Source organism: Protopterus annectens, chromosome 16.part0 (genome assembly GCF_019279795.1).
Source record: "Protopterus annectens isolate FY-2018-M chromosome 16.part0, PAN1.0, whole genome shotgun sequence".
Taxonomy (NCBI): Eukaryota; Metazoa; Chordata; order Ceratodontiformes; family Protopteridae; genus Protopterus; species Protopterus annectens.
Genome location: NC_056750.1, coordinates 760,844,710 through 760,869,120, shown reverse-complemented (window position 1 = coordinate 760,869,120; position 24,411 = coordinate 760,844,710). Strand labels below are relative to the sequence as shown.

At 38.6% G+C, this 24,411-nt stretch overlaps 1 protein-coding gene across 1 annotated transcript in view; it reads right to left on the bottom strand.

Moving 5' to 3' along the window:
* TNFSF8 (TNF superfamily member 8) overlaps positions 1 to 24,411 on the bottom strand; it is a 298,117-nt gene that overhangs the window by 156,013 nt on the left and 117,693 nt on the right. The window contains exons 2-3 of the mRNA XM_044057807.1: positions 15,207 to 15,249; positions 6,225 to 6,272 (exon numbers count right to left, since the gene is read on the bottom strand). Of these exons, the coding sequence (XP_043913742.1) occupies positions 6,225 to 6,272; positions 15,207 to 15,249 (91 nt within the window). The remainder of the gene's footprint in view (positions 1 to 6,224; positions 6,273 to 15,206; positions 15,250 to 24,411) is intronic.

The window sequence follows — 24,411 nt, the reverse complement described above, 5'->3', positions numbered from 1 at the left end:
TTGTCCTCCCCACTAACTAACATGCAGTTGCAGACTCTGTCCTAAGTGACTGATTATGATTTTGGTTTGTGATTTAAATATCAAGCATGAAAGCATATGCACGCAGAATTCAAACACTGTGTTAAAAGCAAAATATTTAAACTCATTTCGTAATTGAAGTTTCCCAAATTCATGACTATTTCAACTCAAAAGATGGCACTGCAGAGCAAAAGAAAAAAAAAATAATGCAGTTTAAATTGGCCACAAACTCATAAGCTATGTTCATCTCCAGAAAGCATAATAAATACTAATGTATATTTTCTTTTTCTTGAAAATATGCCACCTAGCACCTATCCTGAGGTGGTGGTATGGGATGTTTTTGCATTTTATTTCTTCATTTTTTCTTCATGTATTCAGAACTTCCTTTTGTACTACATTTATTTATTTAGTTGAGTTTATCACGGTTTTTCAGCCTGCAGTTGTTAATGAAACTTCATCTGTTTGTTACTATACTGCACTTAGGTTGTTTTAACAGTATTCTGCAAAAGCTGTTCTGAGTCTACCAAAATATTTCTAAGTTTTGCAAAGTTTTGGTGTACATTTCTCAGGGCTAGTGAACTTATTTCCAAGGATTCCTGATATTGCAGGAATTCATAATTCTATTCTAAAGAATTTGTTACTGCACTTAAGCTCAAAGCCAGTTTGTTTTACATTGGGAAGGTTCTTTTGCATTCTGGTGGAAGCAGAGAGCTAAATACAACCCATCCAAGGTGGTAACTACTGGTCGATAGCTTATTGTATCTTTATCTGATTGGCCTGAGGGTTTAACTTTAGAAAAGTCTTTCATCCTGCTGGTATAAAAGCCTCACGCAAACGCATTTCAACATGCTTGCTTCTAAGCAAACCTCTTCGATTTAAAATTCTCTATAGGAAACACTCTCCATCGTCTCCTACTGTTCACAACTGCTTGAAGAGCTGCCAGTTTGTGCAGAGGGTAGTACCACTGCCGGTCATCTACTACTATACTACTAAACACTCTCACTTTGACCCTTGGGTGAGTCACCCTTACTCCTTCCCATCTAGAAACTCTGTTTCCTTGTCTTACATAACGTAGGGTAGATTCAGACCTGCTGAATCTAGACTGTTTGGTATCACTGTGCTCTTAAACCAGCCTTCCTGCACCCTTGTGGCAGAAGTGTGCAGCTCAGGACCCATCTGAGTTGAGGATTGCTGGAGAAAGGCTCCGTTTGGGGCTTTTCCATTGGTAGTTGTGTTAAAACCATTTAAATTTGCCTGTATACAAGCCTAACATTTGTGCAGGTGTGTGCTCAGTTTACTGGAGCTGCCCAACATTTGGAAACTTCAGTCAGATTTCTGGAGAGCATCTGCACTGAAATCCAAGGCATCGACTGAAAACAAAAAACTGAAAAATAAGTATATTTTAAACCAGTACTACAATTTATTAACTGTATTTAATTGAACTGCTACTTCATTTTTGTTGTTTGTGACTAAGTCCAGCTAGCCCACTTCCTTCCCAAATACCACATTTAGAAAAGTCCTGCCACAACGGAAAAGCAGTTTCCCATCATTTCTCTTGACAGCTTGATAGATATGGGCATCTTTAGGCAATGTAGCAATTGCCTCATGTATACTGACAACCATTTACTCCTAAAGCAAGCTAACACCCTATGTGAGAGATGCAAATACACTGTGGGACTGGACTCAATTCTCTCATGTAAAAACAAACTAGACATCAGACAGGTTGTCAGCACATTTCACCTCTAACACAAAATAAAGTCATGACACACTAACTCATATACATGGAGGTACTCACTAAAAGCTTATCAAAAGAACAGAGACCTCCCAAATGCACACCACCCACACTCACCACTAAGCAAAAAGAAAACACTACAAATATTAACAGAAACACACCCACCTATGTATCAACAAATAAGCCTCTAAGGCAAAACACAGCAAATGTCTTTGTCATAGGCGACAGATGTCTCCCTCACCAGACTGGACAAGGAGAAGGTTACGGTCAGCTGCCTATCAGGTCCCAGGATCTGATAAATCACAAATGCAGTCAAGTCACTAAACAAGTACTGTTAAGACTCTGTCATAGTCCATGTTGGGGTGAATGACTTGATATGTACCTCTCTGTATTACATGAAGAGACACATGACAGAACTCTCTGATTGTGTGTCCCAGACAGGTATGTCCCTAACCCTAAGCAGTATCCTGCCCTCACCCAGAATGATGCCACAATATAAACAAAAAATGACTGACTTCAACAATAGGCACAGCTTCTGGTGTCAGTACAGGGGAATCTGTCAGCCTTGGAGGATATGGTAGACAGACCCTGCTGCTTTGCTAGAGATGGTCTGCACCTGTCCCCCTAGGCTTTCGGATACTGGCAAAGGCCTTTGCCTCCCCCATAGTGTGTTTTTCAGGCAAGGTCAAAACAACAAATTTTTCAACATAAGAAAATCTAATTGAGACAAGCTCAGGGTCGTGCTGTTTAATGCTACAAGTTTAAACCTTACACTGCACTCCTTGGAAGCAGTCCTCACCATGGACGATACTGATGTCTGTACAGTTACCAAGACATGGTTCAAAGGTGTTGAGAACACCCCTGCCATACAAGGCTACAATACTTTCCACACATTCAGACCCCAAAATGAGCATGAAGGAACCAAAGGTGGAGATGTAGCCATCTTCATTAAAATGAAATGCACTTTGAAATGGGTAAAATATCATGCCAGTCTTGAACTACTCCATATCCAATTAACTACTGGGAAAGTACCATACCACATCATTGCTAGCTATAGATCCCCCACCATGAACCAGGATAAGCACACCGCCTACCTCTGTTTACTGGAATCTCTCACCATACAGCCCAACACCTTAGTCATGAAAAAGTTCAGCTGTTCTTCCATAGACTGGGGGACATACACAAGCAAAAGCATGCTTGACCAGAGATTCCTGAACTTTGCCAATGCAAATGTTCTTGAACAGATACTTTGCACCCTGACTAGGTGCTCTAATGTGCTGGGCATAGTACTTTCTAACATGAGGGGGTGGTCACGGTACTTCCCCATGCGTGATGCCTTCCCTGGTTAGGTCAGACCACATATCAGTTTCATTTGAAGTAATTACTGGAACTAACACCCTCACAGGAACAAAAATTATAAAAAAACCTTAGCAAATCTAAGTACAGCCTACTAAGCATTAGTATAAAAAGCTGCATACCACCCGCAATTACAGACATCAGTGATCACTATGCAGAAGTGTATGTAAATGCCCTGTACAAATACTTACGTGACTACATAAAGTCTGCTGTACTGACCAGATCAAAAACAGGTCTTTCCTGTAAAAACAAGCCACCATAGTAGACTTCAAGTATAAACAGATTATATAACAAGAAGAAAACACTATTATCCAAAAGCAAGAGGGATATCACTCTGCAGAGGAACAGTTCCCTCCTATGCCTAAACAAGAAAATCAGAAATGTTGTAAATTCTTCTAAAGCAAATTGTGAAACTAAGATCACATCCCTAGACTAAGATAATCATAAGGCATTCTTTAACTATGTCTTAAGTCTAAAAGGGAATGCTCAGTTATGTGCAGAACTGGTTGTAGATGGGATCACTCATACTATACTGGAAGATATTGCCAACCTGCTAGCTGACAGATTCAGTGCAAACTTCAGCCCATACATCCTCCTACCATATCCTAAAGCATATCTGACACTAATTTTCTGCCTAGTATTTATAGAGAACAGGTCATCTCTGCACCCGCCAAGGCCAAAAACATGGACTCAATGTGATGAGATAATACCCAGGTTGTTTATTAAACAATCTAAATAAGACCTAGCAGACCCACTTGGCTTTCTCTTTAATCATACCTTGAGAACTGGCTGACTATGTTCCTAAAGAATGTAGAACAGCAACAGTATTACCCCTGCAGAAAGGGGACCATAAACTGACCCTAGGAACTACAGACCCATAAGTCTACCCAACTTCATCTGCAAGGGCATGGAAAGAATTATCATGGACCTTATCAACAAGGACATAGGCAACCTCCAAACGTTGGACCCAGCCCAGTCTGGCTTCAGTAAGGGTAAATCATGTTTATTAAATGTGGTGAACTTCTTTGGAGATGCCACCAAAGCCATGGATGAAGGTGCACACTGCCTATCACAACCTTGCTAAGGCTTTTGGCATAATTTCCCACTCTGGCATCATTAAGAAGCTCTCCCAGATGGAGATTAACCCTTACTTTACCAGATGGGTAGCCAATTGACTCACTGACAGAACACATCTGTCAAAATTAGTGACTCCACCTCCACCAGTAGACCCCTCACCAGTGGTGTACCACAAGGGTCTGTGTTGTGTCCCTTACTGTTTGGTGTCCATTTCTGAGAAGTCCAGGACAAAGTAGATGGCCTGTGATTCACCAATTTCACTGATGATTGCAAACTGGGAGCAATCATTAAGTCCCTCAACAATGTCAATATATCACGAGAAAGGCTAACACAAATAAATGATTGTTTTCAAAGCTGTGGTCTAAAACTGAATGCAAAAAATGCATTATTATTCACTTTGGCAAAAGGGAATTCCCTGCAAATTACAATACTGACAGCACCCCCTTGAGTTCCAAGCCAGTGGTGCAAGACTTGGGAACACAGGTTGATAGCAATCTGAACTTTGACCACCAAGTTTCCACAGAGGTAAGGAAAGCCTTCTACATAGCACACCTCATAAGCAAGGGCATATTATCCAGATCAAGGGAAGTTATAACTCCAGTGTACTCGACCATCATCGGGTACTCCAAACCATGACCTACATGGACAGGCTGAAAGCCCTGTCACTTTACTCTGCATCTCATACGCTGCTGAGAGGTGACATGTACCGTACCTGGCCTGTAGGCAATCTCCAGCCCTGCCCTAATGGACATGCTGCACATCTGCAATTCAAATGGCAAGAGAGTCACTCACTCTAGGGATCTCAACCTAGCTTGTGACATTAACAGAACATGCTGGGGAGGCAGATATGTCTCTTAGAGACTGCTGCTTCCCTGGAATAGACTTCCTAGTCACCTAAAACAGAGCTCCTCACTTACCCTATTCAAACTCAACCCAGATAATTGGATAGGAGACCGCAAATTCATCCCTGGGGTGGCACCCATGCCCCTCATGGACATGGGTAGCTGGTGTTGATCACAGACCAACTCTGTTCATAAATTTCTTCTGTGAACTGCCCAAAAAGAAACAATAGGTATGCTTGGGATTAACATGGCTAGACTTGTAAAGGCTCTAGGGCTTCTAGCCTAGTAACCCCCTATGAACCTGTGTTAGAAAACTCTTATGAAGCAGTTGGCTCTATGCTAATGTAACATCTACAAATATAGCTAGTCATTTTATGGCACAAAGTCATATTTAACTTCATTATGCTGGTGAGATCTTGAAGAGAATAAAAAATATACATAGGATTCATATATTTTGCATACACACACACTCACACCACTAGGTATGAACATTAAGGTTTCTAAATGTATGCCCTTGGTTAAGTTCATATTTTTAGCTTGTGATCTATTAGAGTATGCTATATTTATAACTAACACCAAGAAAATTGCAACACAAACGGAACAAACAGCAATAAACTGCACAGGTATAAATACAGCAAACCAAACAAAGTAAAAAACTCTGCAGAAACACGGCCAATGCTAGGTAAAACAGTTCAGTTTCCTTGTAAGACCAAACAGAGACTTTAATGAACGGTAAGCACTTTCACACTCTAAGTGCTTCATCAGACAACATACTCCAATTACTCACATATTTAAATACATTATGGAATTTCAAAACAACCAATCATGGAGCAATCTGCAATCTGCTCCATGATTTGTTGTTTTGAAATTCCATAAGGTATTTAAATGTGTGAGTAATTGGACTATGTTGTCTGATGAAGCACTTAGAGTGTGAAAGTGCTTACCATTCATTAAAGTCTCTGTTTGGTCTTACAAGGAAAGTGAACTGTTTAACTTAGCACTGGCCGTGTTTCTGCACAGTTTTTTGCTTTGTTTGGTTTGCTGCAACACCAAGAAAATGCATGATTGGCCAGCTAATATTAGTAGTGATGAGATTTAATAAAGATGTTACTTATGTTGCATAATGTTTGCTCTTTTAAAATGGTCTGTAAATACACACAAATAATAATCCATAGCTATACCTAAGTAAGGACACTAACCTGTTATATTTTTGACTTCTCGGGACTGAAATGGATCTCCACTAATGGCTGTAAGAAAAACATTTCCTAATTAGTAGAAAAATAGCCTTTCCTTTGGTCATGAAACTAACATGAGAATAAACCATTACCACTTAATTATATCTTATTAACATTCATTGTTTGTACTACTGCAAGGATGCACTCCCAGGACTGCTTTCAGTTACAGATGACTCACATCTAGGAAAGAGACTCTCTCTTCATAAATAAACACATTTCTCTTAAATAAATATAAGTGGTTAATCTTACATAATATACTGCTTTAAACTTGCTCCACTAATGCATACTTATATATATATATATATATATATATATATATATATATATATATATATATATATATATACACACATATGTTGTTTACTATCCAAAGTTAGAAAAGCAATTTACTATCGTTCATATGGTCAAGGGTAAAGGTGCAAAAATCCCAACTTGAAATCACGTCGCCTCTGGAACATCAAAATACAGCTTGCATTCGTCATTGTGAGCATCTCTGTTTACAAAAGATAACACTACAGTGGGGATCAGGAAAATTACCCTTTTCCTCACTGGAGTGCGATCTCAGAGTTGGAATGTATAATTAGCAGGGGGCGAGGGGGCTGAATGGAACCACTTTTACTTTTCAAGATTATAGAACTTGTGAAACCAAAACTCTTGTATATATGGCAAAGTGCTGTAAATGTGATGCATACTATATAGGTGAGACCAATCAAAAGTTTAAAGAATGAATATGTGGCCATATTTTGGAGATTAGAAGATGTGTTTATAGCAATGCCTTATATAAACATATTAGTAATACAGATAGTACACATATTTTTGAATTTATGATTTTATATATAGTACCAGAATACATTAAGGGAGGGGATATAAAAAAATCCAACAGAAAAAAAGGAGAGTAAATGGATTATGCATTTTAGAGCACAGTACTTTCCAGGATTAAATGAAGCCTTTAGCATTAAGCCAGTGCTAAAGGAGTTACATGATCAAATAAGATATCTGTTTCTTTAAGAGATTTTATTTGCTTAATTGCTTTATTAATTGTTTTATTATGTAATTTACTGATTGCATAAGTGGTTTCATTTTATACAGTGTTTTGCCTGAATACAAAAATTTTACTTGCAAGTGATTAAATTCACATTTTTAGTATTCCTTGTGGCTCCGGATGACTTTGTTTGTTTGCTGTATCTTCATTTTAGTATATCCAGACTTTTAGCCCAGCATATGGTGTTTCTTGATTTTATACATTCACCTGAGCTACCACCAACTCAGGCAAATGGGACCTTGGATCAACATCTCATCCAAAAACTTCACAGGAGCATGTAAAACATTTTGTTTCCTTATGTTCATAGGACCATATATTTTATTTTATTTTTTTATTTCTTATTTCAGATCAAAATAAACTGGGCAAATGCAATTTCCATTTCATTATTCAAGAATGTACTTGCTGATTGGACAAAGCAATAAGCCTGCATATTGAAAAGCAAACATAAAAACCATCAAAGGAATACTTAAATCTAAAAAAAACATGAAACACAGTAAAGACTTAACAAAACATATCCAGTTGCTCTAATAAAAAACAAACAGATTCAAAACTCATTGCAAGCACTAAATCTACATAATACTGCAGTACTCAGCTTTCCTCACTTGTCAAGAGGAAAACAGATTTTAGTACTTAAAATATAAGCACATATCCAGGTATGTCTAAGGGTCAGATCTCGGTGTTTTCCCCCATCCACCTGACGAATCTGGGTATCTTGGGGCAATGCAGCAATTGCCTCATGTACACTGACAACCCTCTCCTCCTACTACCCAGCACCACAACCTGTGAGAGATGCACTTATATAGCCAAACTGGAAGCCAAGCTCTCTCCAGCCAAGACTGGACTAGTCAGTCAAGAGGAGAAAGTAAACACCTGCACCACACCACACTCAACACATAGCCCATCAAACCCTACACCACCTAAATCCACACATAGTAACACAAAACACACACCTACATTCATGGAGGCTCTCAATAAAAAATCTGCCCAAACAGAGACCTCCAATACTGAAATGCAAGCAGACACCACCACCCCCAACACCACCCAAATGACACATAACCCACAAAATCAGTGTGCCACTCAACCTCAGTTCAAAAGACAAAACAACATATCCAACACACTAGTTGTAGGCGACTCTATAGTCAGGCGCATTGATGTCCCACTCACCAGGCTAAGCAAGGAAAAAATTACTGTCAGCTGCCAGTCGGGTGCCATGATCCACCACATAATGCACCCACTCAGGTCACTCCACAACAAGTACAATTATGACTCTGACATTGTCCAATTTGGTGTGAATGACCCGAGATGTACCTCCCTGGACTACATGAAAATAAACATGGAGGAGCTCTCTGATCATGTAGCCCAGGCAACTATGACCCTGACCCTGAGTAGCATCCTGCCATTGCCCAGAATGATACCACAGTACAAGGACAAAATGATTGACTTCAACAATGGCATAAGCTTCTGGTGTCATTCTAAGGGGATCCAGTATCTGTCTGCCTGGGATGACATGCTCGATAGACCATGATGCTTTGCCAGAGATGGCCTGCACTTGTCACCCCTGAGATTCTGGATACTGGCTAAGGCTCTTGCCACCCCTATAGTGCCTTTTTAGGCAAGGTTCAAATGACAAACTCACCACCATAGCAGGTACAAAGCAGGCAAAATCTGAGGGTAATATTAGAAGTCTATACCTCAAAATGCACTCACTGGAAGCACTCCTTAAGGTAGAGAACATTGACATCTGTGCAGTGACAGAGACCTAGTTCAAGGCTCCATAGCCCTGCATTACCAGGCTATAATTCATACCACACCTTTCAGCCACCTAACTTGGACCAAAACACTAAAGGAGGAGGCATGTCCATATTTGTTAAGGATATCCACACCTCCAGGCTAGTTACTGAACATAATCCATCTGAAATTATTCAAGTGCAACTAACACTGGGCAAGACTGCAATCCAGATTGTAGCTTGTTACAGATCCCCTGCCATGCCCCAGGATGCCCACTCCACATTTCTTGACATATTAGGCACCATTAAGGTACAGCCCAATACCCTAATAATAGGAGATTTCAACTACCCCACCATCAACTGGGAAAACTAGTCATGTACCAACTCATTTGCTCAACGTTTTCTGGAATTCATAAATTCCAACACCCTGGATCAGCTTGTCCACTCCACCACCAAGGGCAGCAATATCCTGGACCTGGTCATTACCAATATGGGTAACCGATGTTCCACACCAGTGGTCAACTCCTCGCTGGTCAGATCCGACCACAAGCTACTAATCACCCTAGACATCCATATCCTGCCCCCACCCCCTATTAAGAAAACCACTGTAAAAAACTTTTCCAAAGCCAACTTCAGGCTTCTTAAGACAGAAGTGGCAAACTTCACGACACCCATTCAGACGGGAAGTAGTGGTACAACTGCTGAATCCAATACAAATGCACTGTATAAGCACATACATGAGTGCATAGATTGTGCATTCCCCATCAGAACCAAGATGCTATCCTCCAAAAAAAAAGGAAGCCAATCTGGTGGTCCCGGGCCATAAACAAACTCTACAACAGAAGGAAGAAGCTGTTGAAAAAAGAGTAAAATCCCATGATTGCAGGAACTCCCTGGTCAGCCTCAGCAAGAAGCTGAGATCCCTCATAAAATACTCCAAATCTAGTTACAAAAATAAAATCACCACTGATTCTAAAGACAACCACAAAGCATTCTAACCAGCTATGTCAAGAATCTCAGTGGCAACACTCAAACACTCAGATCTGCTTTGAGCTACAGCACAATGGCACTAGATATACAGAAACAACTGATATCACCCACATCCTGGGTGATAGATTCAGCACAAACTTTACCCCCCCCACCCCCCAAAGGGCCCATCTCTATATCAGAAGAATGCAAAGCCTCTGTAATCACGGGCACACAAGTAAAGACTGCACTCTCCAAAGCCAGGAACACAGCATCAATGGGACCAGACAACATCCCAGGCTGCTTCCTGCATGAACTACAGAATGAACTGGCACCCCACCTAAGTACCATGTTCAATCTTAGCCTCACTTCAGGCTTTGTTCCTACTGAATGGAGCACAGCGACAGTTATCCCACTCCACAATGGGGGTGTCACCATGGACCCCAGGAACTACCACCGCATTAGCCTGATGAGCCTGGTCTGCAGGGCCATGGAATGTATCATCATGGAGCTTATAAGCAAAGACATAGGTAACCTCCAAACTCTGGACCCCACTCGGTTTGGGTTTGTAAAAGGTAGATCATGTCTCCTAAACCTGATTGCCTTCTTTGAAGCAGTCACCAGAGCCGGGGATGAGGGTAAGGTGGTGCACACAGCCTATCTTGACCTCGCCAAGGCTTTTGACACCATCCCCCACTCTGGAATCATAGATAAAATCAGTAGACTGGGCATAAATCCCTGTGTCACAAGATGGGTGGCCAACTGGCTTACAGACAGAACCCACACAGTGAAAGTATCCAACTCCGACTTCAGACTAGTGACAAGTGACAAGTGGAGTACCACAGGGTTCAGTCCTGGCTCCTCTTCTGTTTGTATTTACTTCTCAGAAGTCCAGACTAATACAACAGGTCTTTGGCTAAGTTTGCAGACAACTGCAAAGTAGGGGCCATAATAGAATCGCCTAATGATGTGGACATTCTACAAAAGGGCCTCACCGAGACTGATGCTTGCTGTCAAAGTCATGGCCCTCAAGCTCAATTACCAAGAAGTACATTGTCATTCCCTTTGGGAAAAACACTACCCATGAACTACCACATAGGCGCTAGCCTATTAAACACCGAAAGTGTGATAAGAGACCTTGGGACACAAGTGGATAGTAACCTCTCCTTTGATAATCACATCGCCACAGTAGTCATGAAATCCTTCTATGTGGCACACTTCATCACAAAGGGGTTCTCCTGCAGAGAAAAAAAAGAGGTCATTGTTTCTCTCTACTCATACGTCATCAGACCCATTGTAGAGTACAACACCCTATTTGGCATGTACCTCACAAGACACCTACAACAGCTAGAAAGGCCACAGAAATACCTCACAAAGAGAATTACCGGCCTCAAACATATACCGTATGCAGACTGTCTGAAAAAACTCCAGCTCTACTCTGTCACATATCGCCTACTCAGAGATCACTCTGCTGAACATACAAAGCCATGTCAAAACCAGATCTGTTGGACATGCTACACTTAAAGAATTCCCAATCTCTCTGAGCCACATGCTCCAGAAACCTAAACCTTTTCACCACAATAAACAGAACATGCTGGAGGGATAGATTCCTGTCCCAGAGACTTCCCATGCTCTGGAACAAACTACCCATTAATGTCAAACAAAGCTCCTCATTGGCCTTCTTTAAGAAAAATCTTGACAACTGGGTGGGAAATAGGAAATTCACACCAGGGATCACTTCTGCTGCTCTGCACGACAGGAGCACAGGAAAATAAATTATTGGGTGGCGAAAGCCAGGGAACATTTTTGGCTAGGCTTATATAGGCCCTACGGCCAATAGCCTAGTACCTACATATGAACCTATGAACCTATAAAAACACATGACATTAAATTAATGCCACTAAACACCACAAAACAAAGTACCACTATTTTACTTCTCTGTTCAGCCATACAAGTAAAGAGCATTTGTTTGATGACTTCAGTTGCACAGACAAGGGAAATGTAATTTAAAAAATAATACCCAACTCCTCACCAGATGGGAAAAAAAAAACACCAACACCAGATATTACACATTTTTGCAAATTAAACAGAAAGCATGCATCTTCATAAAACAAAACAGCTACAGTAAAATATACAGTGCAGAAAACCAGCAGTATTGCTATATTGTTAAAAAAGTAAAAAATAAAATTAGCTAAATTTTGACCTGATCAGTGATATATAAATAGAAGAAATGTTTAACAATGTACCAGGGGCAGATGTAATCATTCACGCTCTGTATTTCAGTTACAGCAACAGAAAATATAACGCTATAAACATTCCTAAAAAAACAAAGATGGTATTTATAGTTCTATGTCTGTAATGAAGATCAGCAAAAAGACAACAAAATAAAAAAAAGCTTAAGATCTGCAAAAAATAGAATCTCAAAAAGAAGTGGGAAATTCAAAAATAGTTTGCTGTAAATATAATTTAAGACTGACAAAAACAAAAATAGTACAATGCAGACTTAGAAACTGTAACACCACAGAACTTAAACACAATGCTAAGAATTTTATGTTGCAGTAAGATACACAACTGGACAAGAATATGCTAGAAGCACCTTTGTGGTTCTATAATCCTTCACTAAACAGAAATAACCTACAGACAGAAGTGATTAAAAATGCAAACAATGTATTTAAAGCAGTAATTAAAACATATAGAAGAGGTGGAAAAGATATAGCAGAACATCACAACCCATGAATGATTGAAGAAATTAAGAAGCAACAAGGCTCCTTTCCCAAATCCAGCACTCTGACTAATCCAAAGGTTGGGGTTTGAAATACAGCTACAAATCAGTTTAACTTTTAAAAAGACAGGAAACTGGAATAGAATATGTAATAAGTAACAATAAACATTAACAATAAACTTCAATACACACACCAAAAAACATGCAAAACACTGTGACCACACAAGACAATGCACTGGGGTATTTGTGTTTACCAGCCTGACAGACCCATTATGCAGTCTCCAAAGCATCAACAAATATCTTCAAAATGTGCCACCCAGTGAGTCACTCACAGCACATACTGGATAAAATACAAACATGGTACACAACACAGACAATAGGAATCAATTACTATCAAAAATACCACCAGATATAGATATATGCAGAGACGCAAACCTTCTGAAGAGATACACAAATCACTCTTTACAAGCTACTGCAATTACTACCACAACGGTGAAGAGAAGCAGGATAATAGATGGTGAAATTAATGTATATTTAAGGCTTATTTGGGAATGACTAAAAATTGTCTTCTTTTGATTTCTGCATTTTCTAAATATTCCAGAAAAAGATATAATGCGATTAACAAGATTTTCTTCTGATGTTTTTTTTCTTCTCTTAATGCTTAATATTTCTGTAGGACATGTACTTATTACTGGAGGAAGTATTTTACATTCAAAATATAAGCTGTATAAGTATTAATGTCTACACAGACACAAATATATACACATGCAAAAACACACAAAGGCAGTCTTTCATGCACACACAAAAACGCAGGTAGATTGACGCAGAAAGTCACATTCACTCCACTTCACAGACACACAAACATGCAGGTAGATGGAGTGCCATAGAAACTCACACACACACACACACACACACACACACACACACACACAAACAAAAATGCTAAATGCACCTAGCATTTTGATGGTAACCACTTGAAAATGTTGTGACCCGCTAGATCAAGTCCCAAAATATGGAGAAACATGGAGATTAAATGATCAAAAGATTGGCTTGTATAAACCAAGTTGCCGTTTCTTAGAAATTTCCCTTTTCCTCTGATGTATATTGATCTTGGAGTTGGTATATATAAATCTGGGAAGGTATAGTGGGCTCATCTCCCACATGAGTGAAGGGTGGCTTTTGAACCTCTGCAAAAAGACATTTTAAGGAGAATAGCGATATTCAAGATTCGCTCTTATCCGGGTTTTCTGTCCTTTTTTTTGGGCTTCTCAGCACTTGAGATTTTGAGTGCTGACATTTCAAAAGGGAGCCCATTTTGACTGTGTACTCTGTTTATTTCAGGTAATTTTAGAACTCTCCCTGCAACACTCTACACAGAGACACACACGCACGCACAGACGCACAAATGCATCTCATCCTTTTATCTGCTGCTGTAGTTAGTTGAGTTAGAACTGTTTTCTTTCTTTTTTTTTTTTTTTTTTTTGTTCACTAGATATGGCTGTTTATGAATCTTGGTTATGAGAAGTAAGGAAAAGATGGGCTAGTCTAAATGGTGTGGCAGTTACTTGCTTTAAGGTCATTTATTTACTTATCTGTTTTTCCTGCTTGCTTACCAGAGCTTTCTCATAGCTGTGGTTAATTTGTGGTGAAGAAAAAAGATGGGTCCTGCAGGAGTTACTTGCTTTACTTCTGCTAAGTTTGTATTTATTTAGTTTTTGGTCAGTCTTCTAAAGATCTGTGGTTAGTGAGTGGAAGGCTCTGAGAAAATATTTTAGTCTGTGTATTGTGATTTCTTACCAGATTAAATACACTCATTATTCAGAGTGCAATATCTGTACATTAAAACTCTGTTTTGAACGTTGAACATCCAATGAGGAATAAAACCCTGCTGTGAATGTTGAACCTGCAATGAGGATTGCTCACTTTACCAACCCATTGTATAAGACTGATGTAGACAGTTGCACCTTGTTAATAAGACAAGGATGCATCCCTGTTTCAATTCATATGTAGCTGGTAGACTTGGATGCAGCACTGTATTTAATGGTCTATGAGCAACATATGAGTGTTACTGGGTTAGTTTCTCTGTTGTCTTTGTGCTTCATCCTGACATCACCTCGAAGTTTATTTAAAGAATAAGTTTGACTGTTTTCACTATTCTAATTTTGCAAGGGTCACAGAAGAGCACTGCACTCCATCTATATCCACCCTTTTCCCTACTAACATGACAACTGTAGTAATACCAGTCTGTGTAAATACTTTACTTAGCACTGTAACACACAACACATGAAGTAAAAAAATATATAGAAGTAATAGAACCTGCACTTACAACATTATAAATTTGCATTGGGTTTTATTATTTCATAGATTTCTAGATGGAAGATAAATGGTAAAGTAATAACATATATTTTGGTGTTATAGGAATGAATATGTAGGTCAGTGTAAGATCAGTTTTAAGTAATAAGCTTGCAATCAAAATATAAAATTCCTACCTGCACTGGCCATTGTTACACTGCTGGAACATTCGCTTGAAATCTGTCAATAAACAATACAAACATTATATAGACTATCAGAATTATTATTTATCTAAATAAAAAAATGTTAAATCATTCTAAGATTAATCATTAAAGAAACTAAAAAAAAATAAATAAAAATAAACACTATGATTTTATACCTGAGGTAAAACATTTTACTAATTTTATACAAAAGTTCTCAAGACCATCTGTCAAATCTGGTCAGCTGTGTAGATCATGCAGATACCATCAATGAATCATCAGTCCTGATCTGATTGACATTCCTAATTGGTTGTCAATTAAGCATGATGGCATCACTTCAAAGTTTAACTCTTTACTAAACTGATGGTTGCTATTAGTGACCACCCAGACTATGCCACAGAAATGTACAGAATTTTGCAGGACATCCCTGGTTCCTGCCTCACTTTTTGATTCTCTGGTAAATTACCATTTATTGATGTCACACTTCAGAGTTTTATATACTTATTATTATTTGCAAGATGTTTGTTGATGCAGGAATGTTAGTTCTTCGTAAAAGCTACAATCCTTTGTTCCATGCCTCTCATCTTCTTTGCTTGAGAATTTTGTGCAGCGGCAAAAATTATGAGTGAGTTGGGGCAAGTTTTAACTATCACTGTAACTCACCAAAGTTAAAAGACAGCTGGCTTTACATGAGCATGAACTTTGTGAACAATAGAAAGTATTGTATTTATTTGTCTTTTTTGACTGGGAAATGTCAGACTGGGTAAAACCCATTTCCAGTGGAGGCCTGGGAAATATTTCTTACATGAAAATAAAATTTTAACACAAAAAAACAAGAGAGAACTTAACATAAATTGGGTTATTATTAGATAGAGAAATGGCATGCAATAGTAATGTATTAAAAGTATAAAGACTGCAGGGAAAAAATCAAACTGGATGTTTTGAGTTTAGTAATAATTTACAAACAGACAAGTAGAATTAGCTTAAAATGAAAATATAGATATAAAGGGAGAAGTTATGGAAATAAGCAGGGCGATAAATGAACAGAGGAGGAATTATACTGGGATGTGAGAGGAAGAAGACTAAGAGTTTAGGAAATAAATGCAATATGAAGAGGAGGGGTGAGGTACAAAAATAATAGATAAACAAAGTGGCTGTAGGAGTTGGAGAAATAACTGTAAGACTATGAAACTCTGTTGTCCAGCATTGCTGACTGGCTACAATCCTCAGTTAGGTACCAGAACAATAAAAAAAAAATATTATGAGGGACAGGATGAACATATCTGGAAAAATCAGGTTGAATTGAGAGTTATGCCATTTTATTCTGTCATTTTGAATTCACTTAAGACGTTAACAGAGCAGCAGGTTTTACAGGAACATGCACTTTATGACCAAGAAGTATAAAGCTCTTATGTCTGGCATTACTGACTGCAATCCTCAAGGATGTACCTGAAAATCCAAAAATTTATGAGGGGTAGGGCAAAATGGACCAAAACCAGAGACAGTTACGAGGTATGCCTTCTTCTTCTAAAATTATGAAGAGTAACTTGTATAAGCAAAAATGCTCTGAATAAAGCACTCATTAAATTGGCAGAAATCTTCTGGTGTCCTTGCAGATGCATTTTGGCCAGCATCCAAAACCGTTTGTCCTTTTCCCATCTGTCTATGCATCTATATATCTCTGTATTTATATATCTTTATATCTCCATATAATAATGTTTCATTCAAACCCACAAGGTCACACACATGAACATAACATTTGACTATAAAATATCTGAAATGCATATAAACCTAAGAACTAGCAGACATGTAGAGCATAAATTGTTATATGCAAAATGACTAACACTGACACAAAATGTAATCAAATTTAAGAAAACGGTGACCTTTGAATAAAACCACTTGAATTGATCAATAAATTGTGCATGTATGAATAGTATATTGCTGACCCTGGTTTCAGAATCAGAAGACTGCAACTGATACAACTGAAAACTTCTTAGGAATACCATCATGTTGGTTACAGTACTGCAAAGGCATTCTGACAAAAGCAGTAAACGTGATATGAAATGCATTGCATTTGAATCTTTTAGCCATTCTGATTTATTTGTTGTTTTATTTTAAGATTGTGAGCTGTTATATTGCTAAAGATTGTTTGCTTGAATTCAGAGAATTAGTGGCAGTGATAGGCAGGCCCTTAATAGTAGAAAAGGGAAGCATAGATGACTGAAAGGTCTTGATGAACTGTACTAGCGTGTGCTTGCATGCAGACGTGTGTAGTGAACTGGTAGGTCAGTATTGGTGTAGTTATCTCCTTTATCTATCTATCTATCTATCTATCTATCTATCTTCCTACTGTTAGTCTAAGTTATCTGTTTGTACTTTTTAGTGTGTTTTGGGTAGATTGTGTTTCTGTATTATATTGCACTTTTATCTCCACAAGTAGAATTACTTGTAAAAGCTAGCCACTTGTATTTTAAACCCTCCTGGGCCTTAGTCTTGTAGTTTCATTCATAATAGTGGCAGAACTGTGTACTGCTGCCAGATATGAGCCTCATTTAATCATTTATTACTGCATTTTCCATAAATAGTGTTTCTGGTAAATTTCTGCATAGTCTGGTACCTTAAACTGCAGTAATAACTTCAATGCTGAAAGTACTGTTTTATCTACTCCAGGATGTGTGCTTCAGTGCTTTTACAGTTTTGATATTTCAGTTTGCTTCTACAGTTTTATATTTTGCTTACCATTTACTTAAAGTAGTATTCTAGTGCCTTCTGTTACCCTGTGTCTGCCTCATTGAGACATTAATCAAAAGTTTCTGAAACCTAACCTGCCTAGGGTCATTGACCTATAGTTTAGAGAAGTTCTATTCCACTGCCTTTCTGTTGCTCTGCTCTTTGTGTCTGCCCCACCTCCTATTGAGACATTAAGCTGTTTCTGAAACAGCTCCAATATCAGCTTTATTTGATTGAATTCCTCTTCTATGAAATTTTTATCAACTTTCCCACTCTTTTCCTTATGTGATTTTATAAGGCTCTCCCTCCACCCCTTAATGCATTCTGATTTTCATAGTCCTTCCCTCCCCCTTTCATTGCTGCTGTTATTGCTATTTTTACCTCATATCCGGCTTCAGTTGACCTGATCAGGATCCAGAGGTCATTGTTTAGTTTAGCAAGTGTGTGTGTTTGACTTCTTGAGAGATTTATTTTTGCAAACAGTGTGTATTATTTCTTTTATTTTACTGCCTGTTTATATTAGAGTTCCACCATAGGGGGTTATTTTTGAATTTGGTGGTGTATTTATTTCTGAGGGGGCAGATGTGTCCATGCAATTGTTTACATGTGCATAGAGTTTGGCAGTAAAGGATCTTTTACAGCTGAAGCTTGAAACTGGCTTAGTAGAGGGAGCCCATCCTTAGCTAATGCCCTATGTCCAGTGTAGTTCAAAACTCTCTCTACTTACTCAGAGGCTGAGAATAATGTGGGAACTAATACTCATAGGTTTGATTGTGAGAAATGTTCATGGATTATTATAGGTTCATGGATTAGTACTAGGCGAACTGCCCCTGTGGACTATTTTTAAGCCTAGCCAATTACCCCATATGAGAATCAAACCTTGTACCTCGTGTTTTTAAGGTAAACACCTTAACCATTATGCCACTCTCCCACCAGTATAATTTGTTCTTTCAGCATGTAGCAATATAGGGGTATACATAAAGTGACTATGTTTTCATTTTGTGAGAGGGTAGGGAGGCAGGCTTTATTTGCAGGTATACGTTTTGTTTTCACAAGCAACTGTCTCCTTGGTGTATTGGGTGGTATCTTGCCAGCTTTGAACATTAAGCCTTGTATGCAACTAATTTATAACTTGAAAAAAAGGATAAGACTGCACCTCTTTCCTTTTTACATAATTTTGTCAGACTGGCACCAAGTCAAAAGGCTAGAAATAGTCTAAAAAGCACACTAGAGCATGTACAGTCTCATAGCTTCAGGGGCCTAGGGCAGCTATCTTACTTTTAACCTGTTTCATGTCAGCAAAGGCTTGACATTCACAGAATATAATTGAGGTACTAAGGGTATAACTGTGAACAGCTTTTGCTTTTGTTTAATTGATTGCCATGGATACACATCTGCATTTCATTGTCAGTGTCAGTATGACGGAGCCAAGCTAAAGTGTATTTGTTGTTGGTACTGTAAGGTTTACCATCTCAAAAGGCTTAATGTGAGTGTAGTCCACAGGTGTGAGCAGCCATTGCAGGTTACCCATGCAGGTGGGAGGGTGGTAGTTGTGGTTCAGGGGGGCACTATATGTTGCACCTACAGACAACACTATAGAGCACGCACTCCCAAGAGGCTGCCATCCTGTAGTCATCAGCTCTAATAGAGTTCAAATGAGCCACTACAGGGATGAGTAGCTGGAAGGGTTGAAGGAGAGTAATCTTGGGGGTTGCCAAATAGGTTGATTATGCCCTCAGGACTAAGAATCAGGATACATCTCTTCTGGGGTGAAGACTGCTCAAATGTAAATGAGAAGGTATTTTGTTTTTCAACCAAAGGAAGATGCACTTTTGGAATGAAATGTTCATGCTGCTTCATCATGTAAATAATTACTACCTCGACATATACTTGCCTGTGATCTGTTCAGAAATCAGCATCGAGAGTGGGTGTGGTTTTGTCAGCAGTGTTGATGTGGGTGTGGCTTGGTGTATTGGCAATCTGGGAGCTGTGAGCACAAATTTGAAAATCCTGGGCACACCCCTGCTTCTAACCATAGCACCACTCCCTTTTAGCTCACAATTCAAAGGACTTTACAGCATGCATATGCATTTTCTATCTTCTCTGTAGCCAGATTGGTAGATATAGACATCTTGGCAACATGAGTCTATATTTATATAAACGAAGCATTAGAGTGTCGACTCACCTTTGATCGACCCCTATTTCTCTAAACTGCACAACATCGAACCCTCAAATCACAGATTTCTTTCCAAGGGAAAGAAATTGGTAGCCCAAACACACACACCGCATTACAACAAACACCCTCCTAACTAAATATACTAACTCAGAGATAGCACTACAGTTGGGAAAAGTGTAGATTTAAAAGAACGGCCAACCAATTTCTTTCCCTTGGAAAGAAATCAATGATTTTGGCCATTCAATATTATGCAGCTTCCTGAAATAGGGGTCTATCAGAGGTGAGTCAACATTTTAATGCTTTGTTTATATGATATAGACCCTGCAATGCAACAATTGTCTCATGTTTACCAGCAGCCACTTAATTCTTAAAAAAAGAAACAAAGTATGTGAGAGTGACTTCCACAATGACACTGGAGGTGAAACTCTTGCATAAAAGCATACATCAGGTTGTTGAAATCATGCATACAACACCCAGCTCACATAACACACAAAATGTGTACGCACACACACACACACACACACAAATTATTACTCCACTGGTACCAGTATGATTCCATCATAGTCCAAGTAGGTGTAAATGAGATGAGACATACCTTCCTGGACTATATGAAGACAAACATTATGGAGCTGTCAGGCTGGTATGAGCCTGGCATTGAGCAGCATGTTACCATCACCAAGGATGATGCAATGTATCACTGAGGATGATGTCACAGTGCATTGAGCAGCATGTTACCATCACCAAGGATGATGCCACATATGAGCAAACGATGACTGATTTCCACAATTGGGTGTCTTTCTGGTGTCATTCTAAGAGTAGCCAATATTTGTCAATTTGTCACATTTAATAGACCATGTTGCTTTGCAAGGATGGTCTGCACTTGTCCCCTCTGGGATGAAAATATTGGATAACACTTAACCTACCCCCATAGTGCCTTTTTAGGCAGTGCCAAATTGACAAGCCTACAGACATAGCAAAAGCAATCAACTGAGCTCATGGTGTTACTGCTCAGTACCAGGAGCCTAAATATAAACCAAGACTCCTTCCAAGCCCTCTTGACAATCAAAAAATAGACATATGTGCAGTTACTGGGACATGTTTAAATTGGCAGACAATACACCAGCATTTCAAGGTTTCAGTGCCTTCCACACTTTTAGACCAGTAGCTGCACAGACAAGGACTAAAGGTGGAGCTCTCTCGATATACATCAATAATAAGCATACCTCTAGGTTGGTCAAACAGGATAATGCACTGAAGTTTCTCCACTTGTAGGTCACCATAGAAAAATTTCCTGTACCATATTCCAGCCAAATTTAGGTCACCCTCCATGCCTCAAGAAGCCCACAGTACATTACTGGACCTAGTAGAGACACCATCCAACCTAACAACCCTACTCATTGGAGACTTTAATTAACCCTATATAGACTGTGAATCCACTATGGCTTCAAATCTACAGGCACAGATATTCTTGGACTTCAAACACCCCTGACTAAATAGTGAATACACCACTAGAGGCTCCAACATACTCAGACTTGTACTCACAAATATGGGCCAATTCAGCCGCTCCGCCTCCTAAATGTCTCATCCTTCCTGGAAAGGTCCAGCCATAAAACCGTTTCCTTCAAATTCACAATCAAATCTCTAACCCCAATAAAACCAATAATAGTAACTATTCCAAGGCAAACTGTCTTTGATTAAGTGATGGTTTGTCAAAATTCAGTGTTCTTCCAAACCCCTTGAACACAGTGGCCTGAGCTGAATTACTCACAGAAAGTCTGTACAACCATGTCAGTGGCTGCATAGAGACTGCTGTATGTACCAGAAGTAAGCCCAGGACTATCCCCAGAAACAAACCACCTTGGGGGGCATTCCAAATTAAACAGGATATACAACACAAGAGAAAAATATGGCAAAAATCAGGAAGGGTAATTTCCATAAAGATAAAAACTCTCACATAAAACAAAAATAGGCAACCAGGAGGGCTAATTAGGTCAAACAAAGCCAACTTTGAGATTAAGGTAGCATCCCAGGTGAAAGATAACCATAAGGTCTTCTTTAGCTATCTCAAATACCTCAAGGGCAGCACACAGCAATGTAATGGTGCCACATTCACCAAGCCTGGTGATGTAGCAAACCTGTTGGTGAGTAAATTAATTTTCAGCCTTATCCCTGTCTCACCCTAATTCATTCCCAAGAAATACCCTCAAACATAACAGTTCCAACTATAACAAGGGAGCATGTACTGGCTGCTAAAGTCAAGAACACCAGCTCTATGGGCCCAGATAATATCCTGGAATGCCTCCTGAACAGCCTAAAATATGACTTATCAGGAGACCACCAGACACTGGATCCAACCAATTAAGCTTTGTTAAAGGAAGGTCATGCTTACTGAACTTGGAGGGTTTCTTTGAAAATACAATGCCCAACCAGGTCATTGTCAACAAACTTATGGAACTAGGTATAAATCCCTTTATAATATGCTGAATAGTTAGCTGGCTCACAGATAGGAACTAAGAGGTTAGGATCGGTGTGAACACCTCTACAAATAGGCAGTCACTAGTCCAGTGCCTCAAGGTTATGTGCTGGGCCCACTCCTCTTTGGCATCTCCTTCTCAGAGGTCAAAGCCAATGTCAATTGGATGATTGCAAACTGGGAGCAGTATTTTTTTATTTTATTATTATTTATGTTTTTAAATGTCAATTTTCTTATTGAGAAAGTCTAGCTGGGGCCTAAATGGCCCATTTTCAGTGGAGGCCAGGGGAGTAAAGTCCCATAATATATACAACAGACGTTCCACGTTGATACATTAGTACAGCATTTGAACAATAGATAGTTAATGAAAATTTAGTTAATGTAGGAACCATACAGAAAGGAAAAAAGTACAAAACTAAGTCAGATAGACGGTACAAATAAAAAATAAAATAAAAAGCAACACTAATTTATAATATTAGTCAATAGAAATTAAGCAAAAAGAAAAAGTTGTAAGAGGCACAAAAATGAGTAGAAACTGGTGCATTAGGGGATTCATTGCAATTAAAAACTCAGAGGATGAGAACACCCTTCAGGAAGTTCTAACACAGACAAACTTTGGTGTCAAAGTCATGGCTTAAATCTCAATACCAAGACATGTATGATAGTACTGTTTGGGAAGTCAGCTGCCCTGGGTAACTATGGCATAAATAAAACACCCCCGGCAGTGTGTGGCCAAGATGCCTGACAGCAGCAACTAGAAAGAGCTGTGCAACTGATTTTATTATTTTGGCAGAAAATAGCAGTTAAAAATAAAAATTTGGAAATTCCTTACATCCATTTTGTATTCAGAAATAGTGAGAAATAAAGTGAATCTTCTAGGATGTTATTTTTCTGTCATAATTTCATTTATTTTATGAAGAGAGGAGAGACTGATGATGCTCAGGATTCCTCTGTCAAGAAAGAAATACAGTCACTGTTAGCAAGTATCCAGGATGTAAAAATTAAAATGGACAGACTGGATGCTTACACTGAGAACTAACAAAGAATGTTGAAAAAATGTACAACCTATATAGTTTAACAACAAAGTATACAAATCAATAATAGAGAAGTTTTAATTGATCATGAAGGGGGAAGAGCTGAAGGTGAGTCACAAACTGAATTTCTCTTAAAACAAAATAATTGACTTGTAGACAAAGTAGATGATTTGGAAAATTGGAGAAATAATGTAAGAATATATGGAATACCCGTAAAATATGGAAGAGACAATATTATAAACTTTTGACAACTTGGTTACATAAATACTTGAATTTTACCATAAACGTAGTCCTTCGGGATAAAGACAGCACATAGATCTTTAGTTGCACCATCAGATAAAGGAAATGCACATCCTCGGTCAACAATTATTAAATTTATGTCTAGTATTGAAAAGATCAAGTATTAAAAGCAGCTTTGTTTAATGTGTGTGTCAAAATAGGAGAACATCAAATAAGATTTGATAACTACTTCACTAATGTAATGAATAAAAGAAAGGCCTGCTTGCCTTTAATAAAAGAACTAAAGCAAAACACTAATATATTTCCTATTAAGATAAAAAAATGTCTTCCTGAAGGGTCCCAAGTGTTTGATACAGCAGAGAAGCATCTACATTTCTTAATAAAAAGAACATATTTAATTTTACTGCAGAAATGTCTCTCTTCATATAGTCCGGAAAGCACGGCATCACTTAAAAGACAAAGTAAAGTGAACCCTTGGAAAACCACCAATAAAGTAAAAAAAAAAAAAAATAAGATCTTTCTCATAGGATTATTTTTTTGAAGCTATAT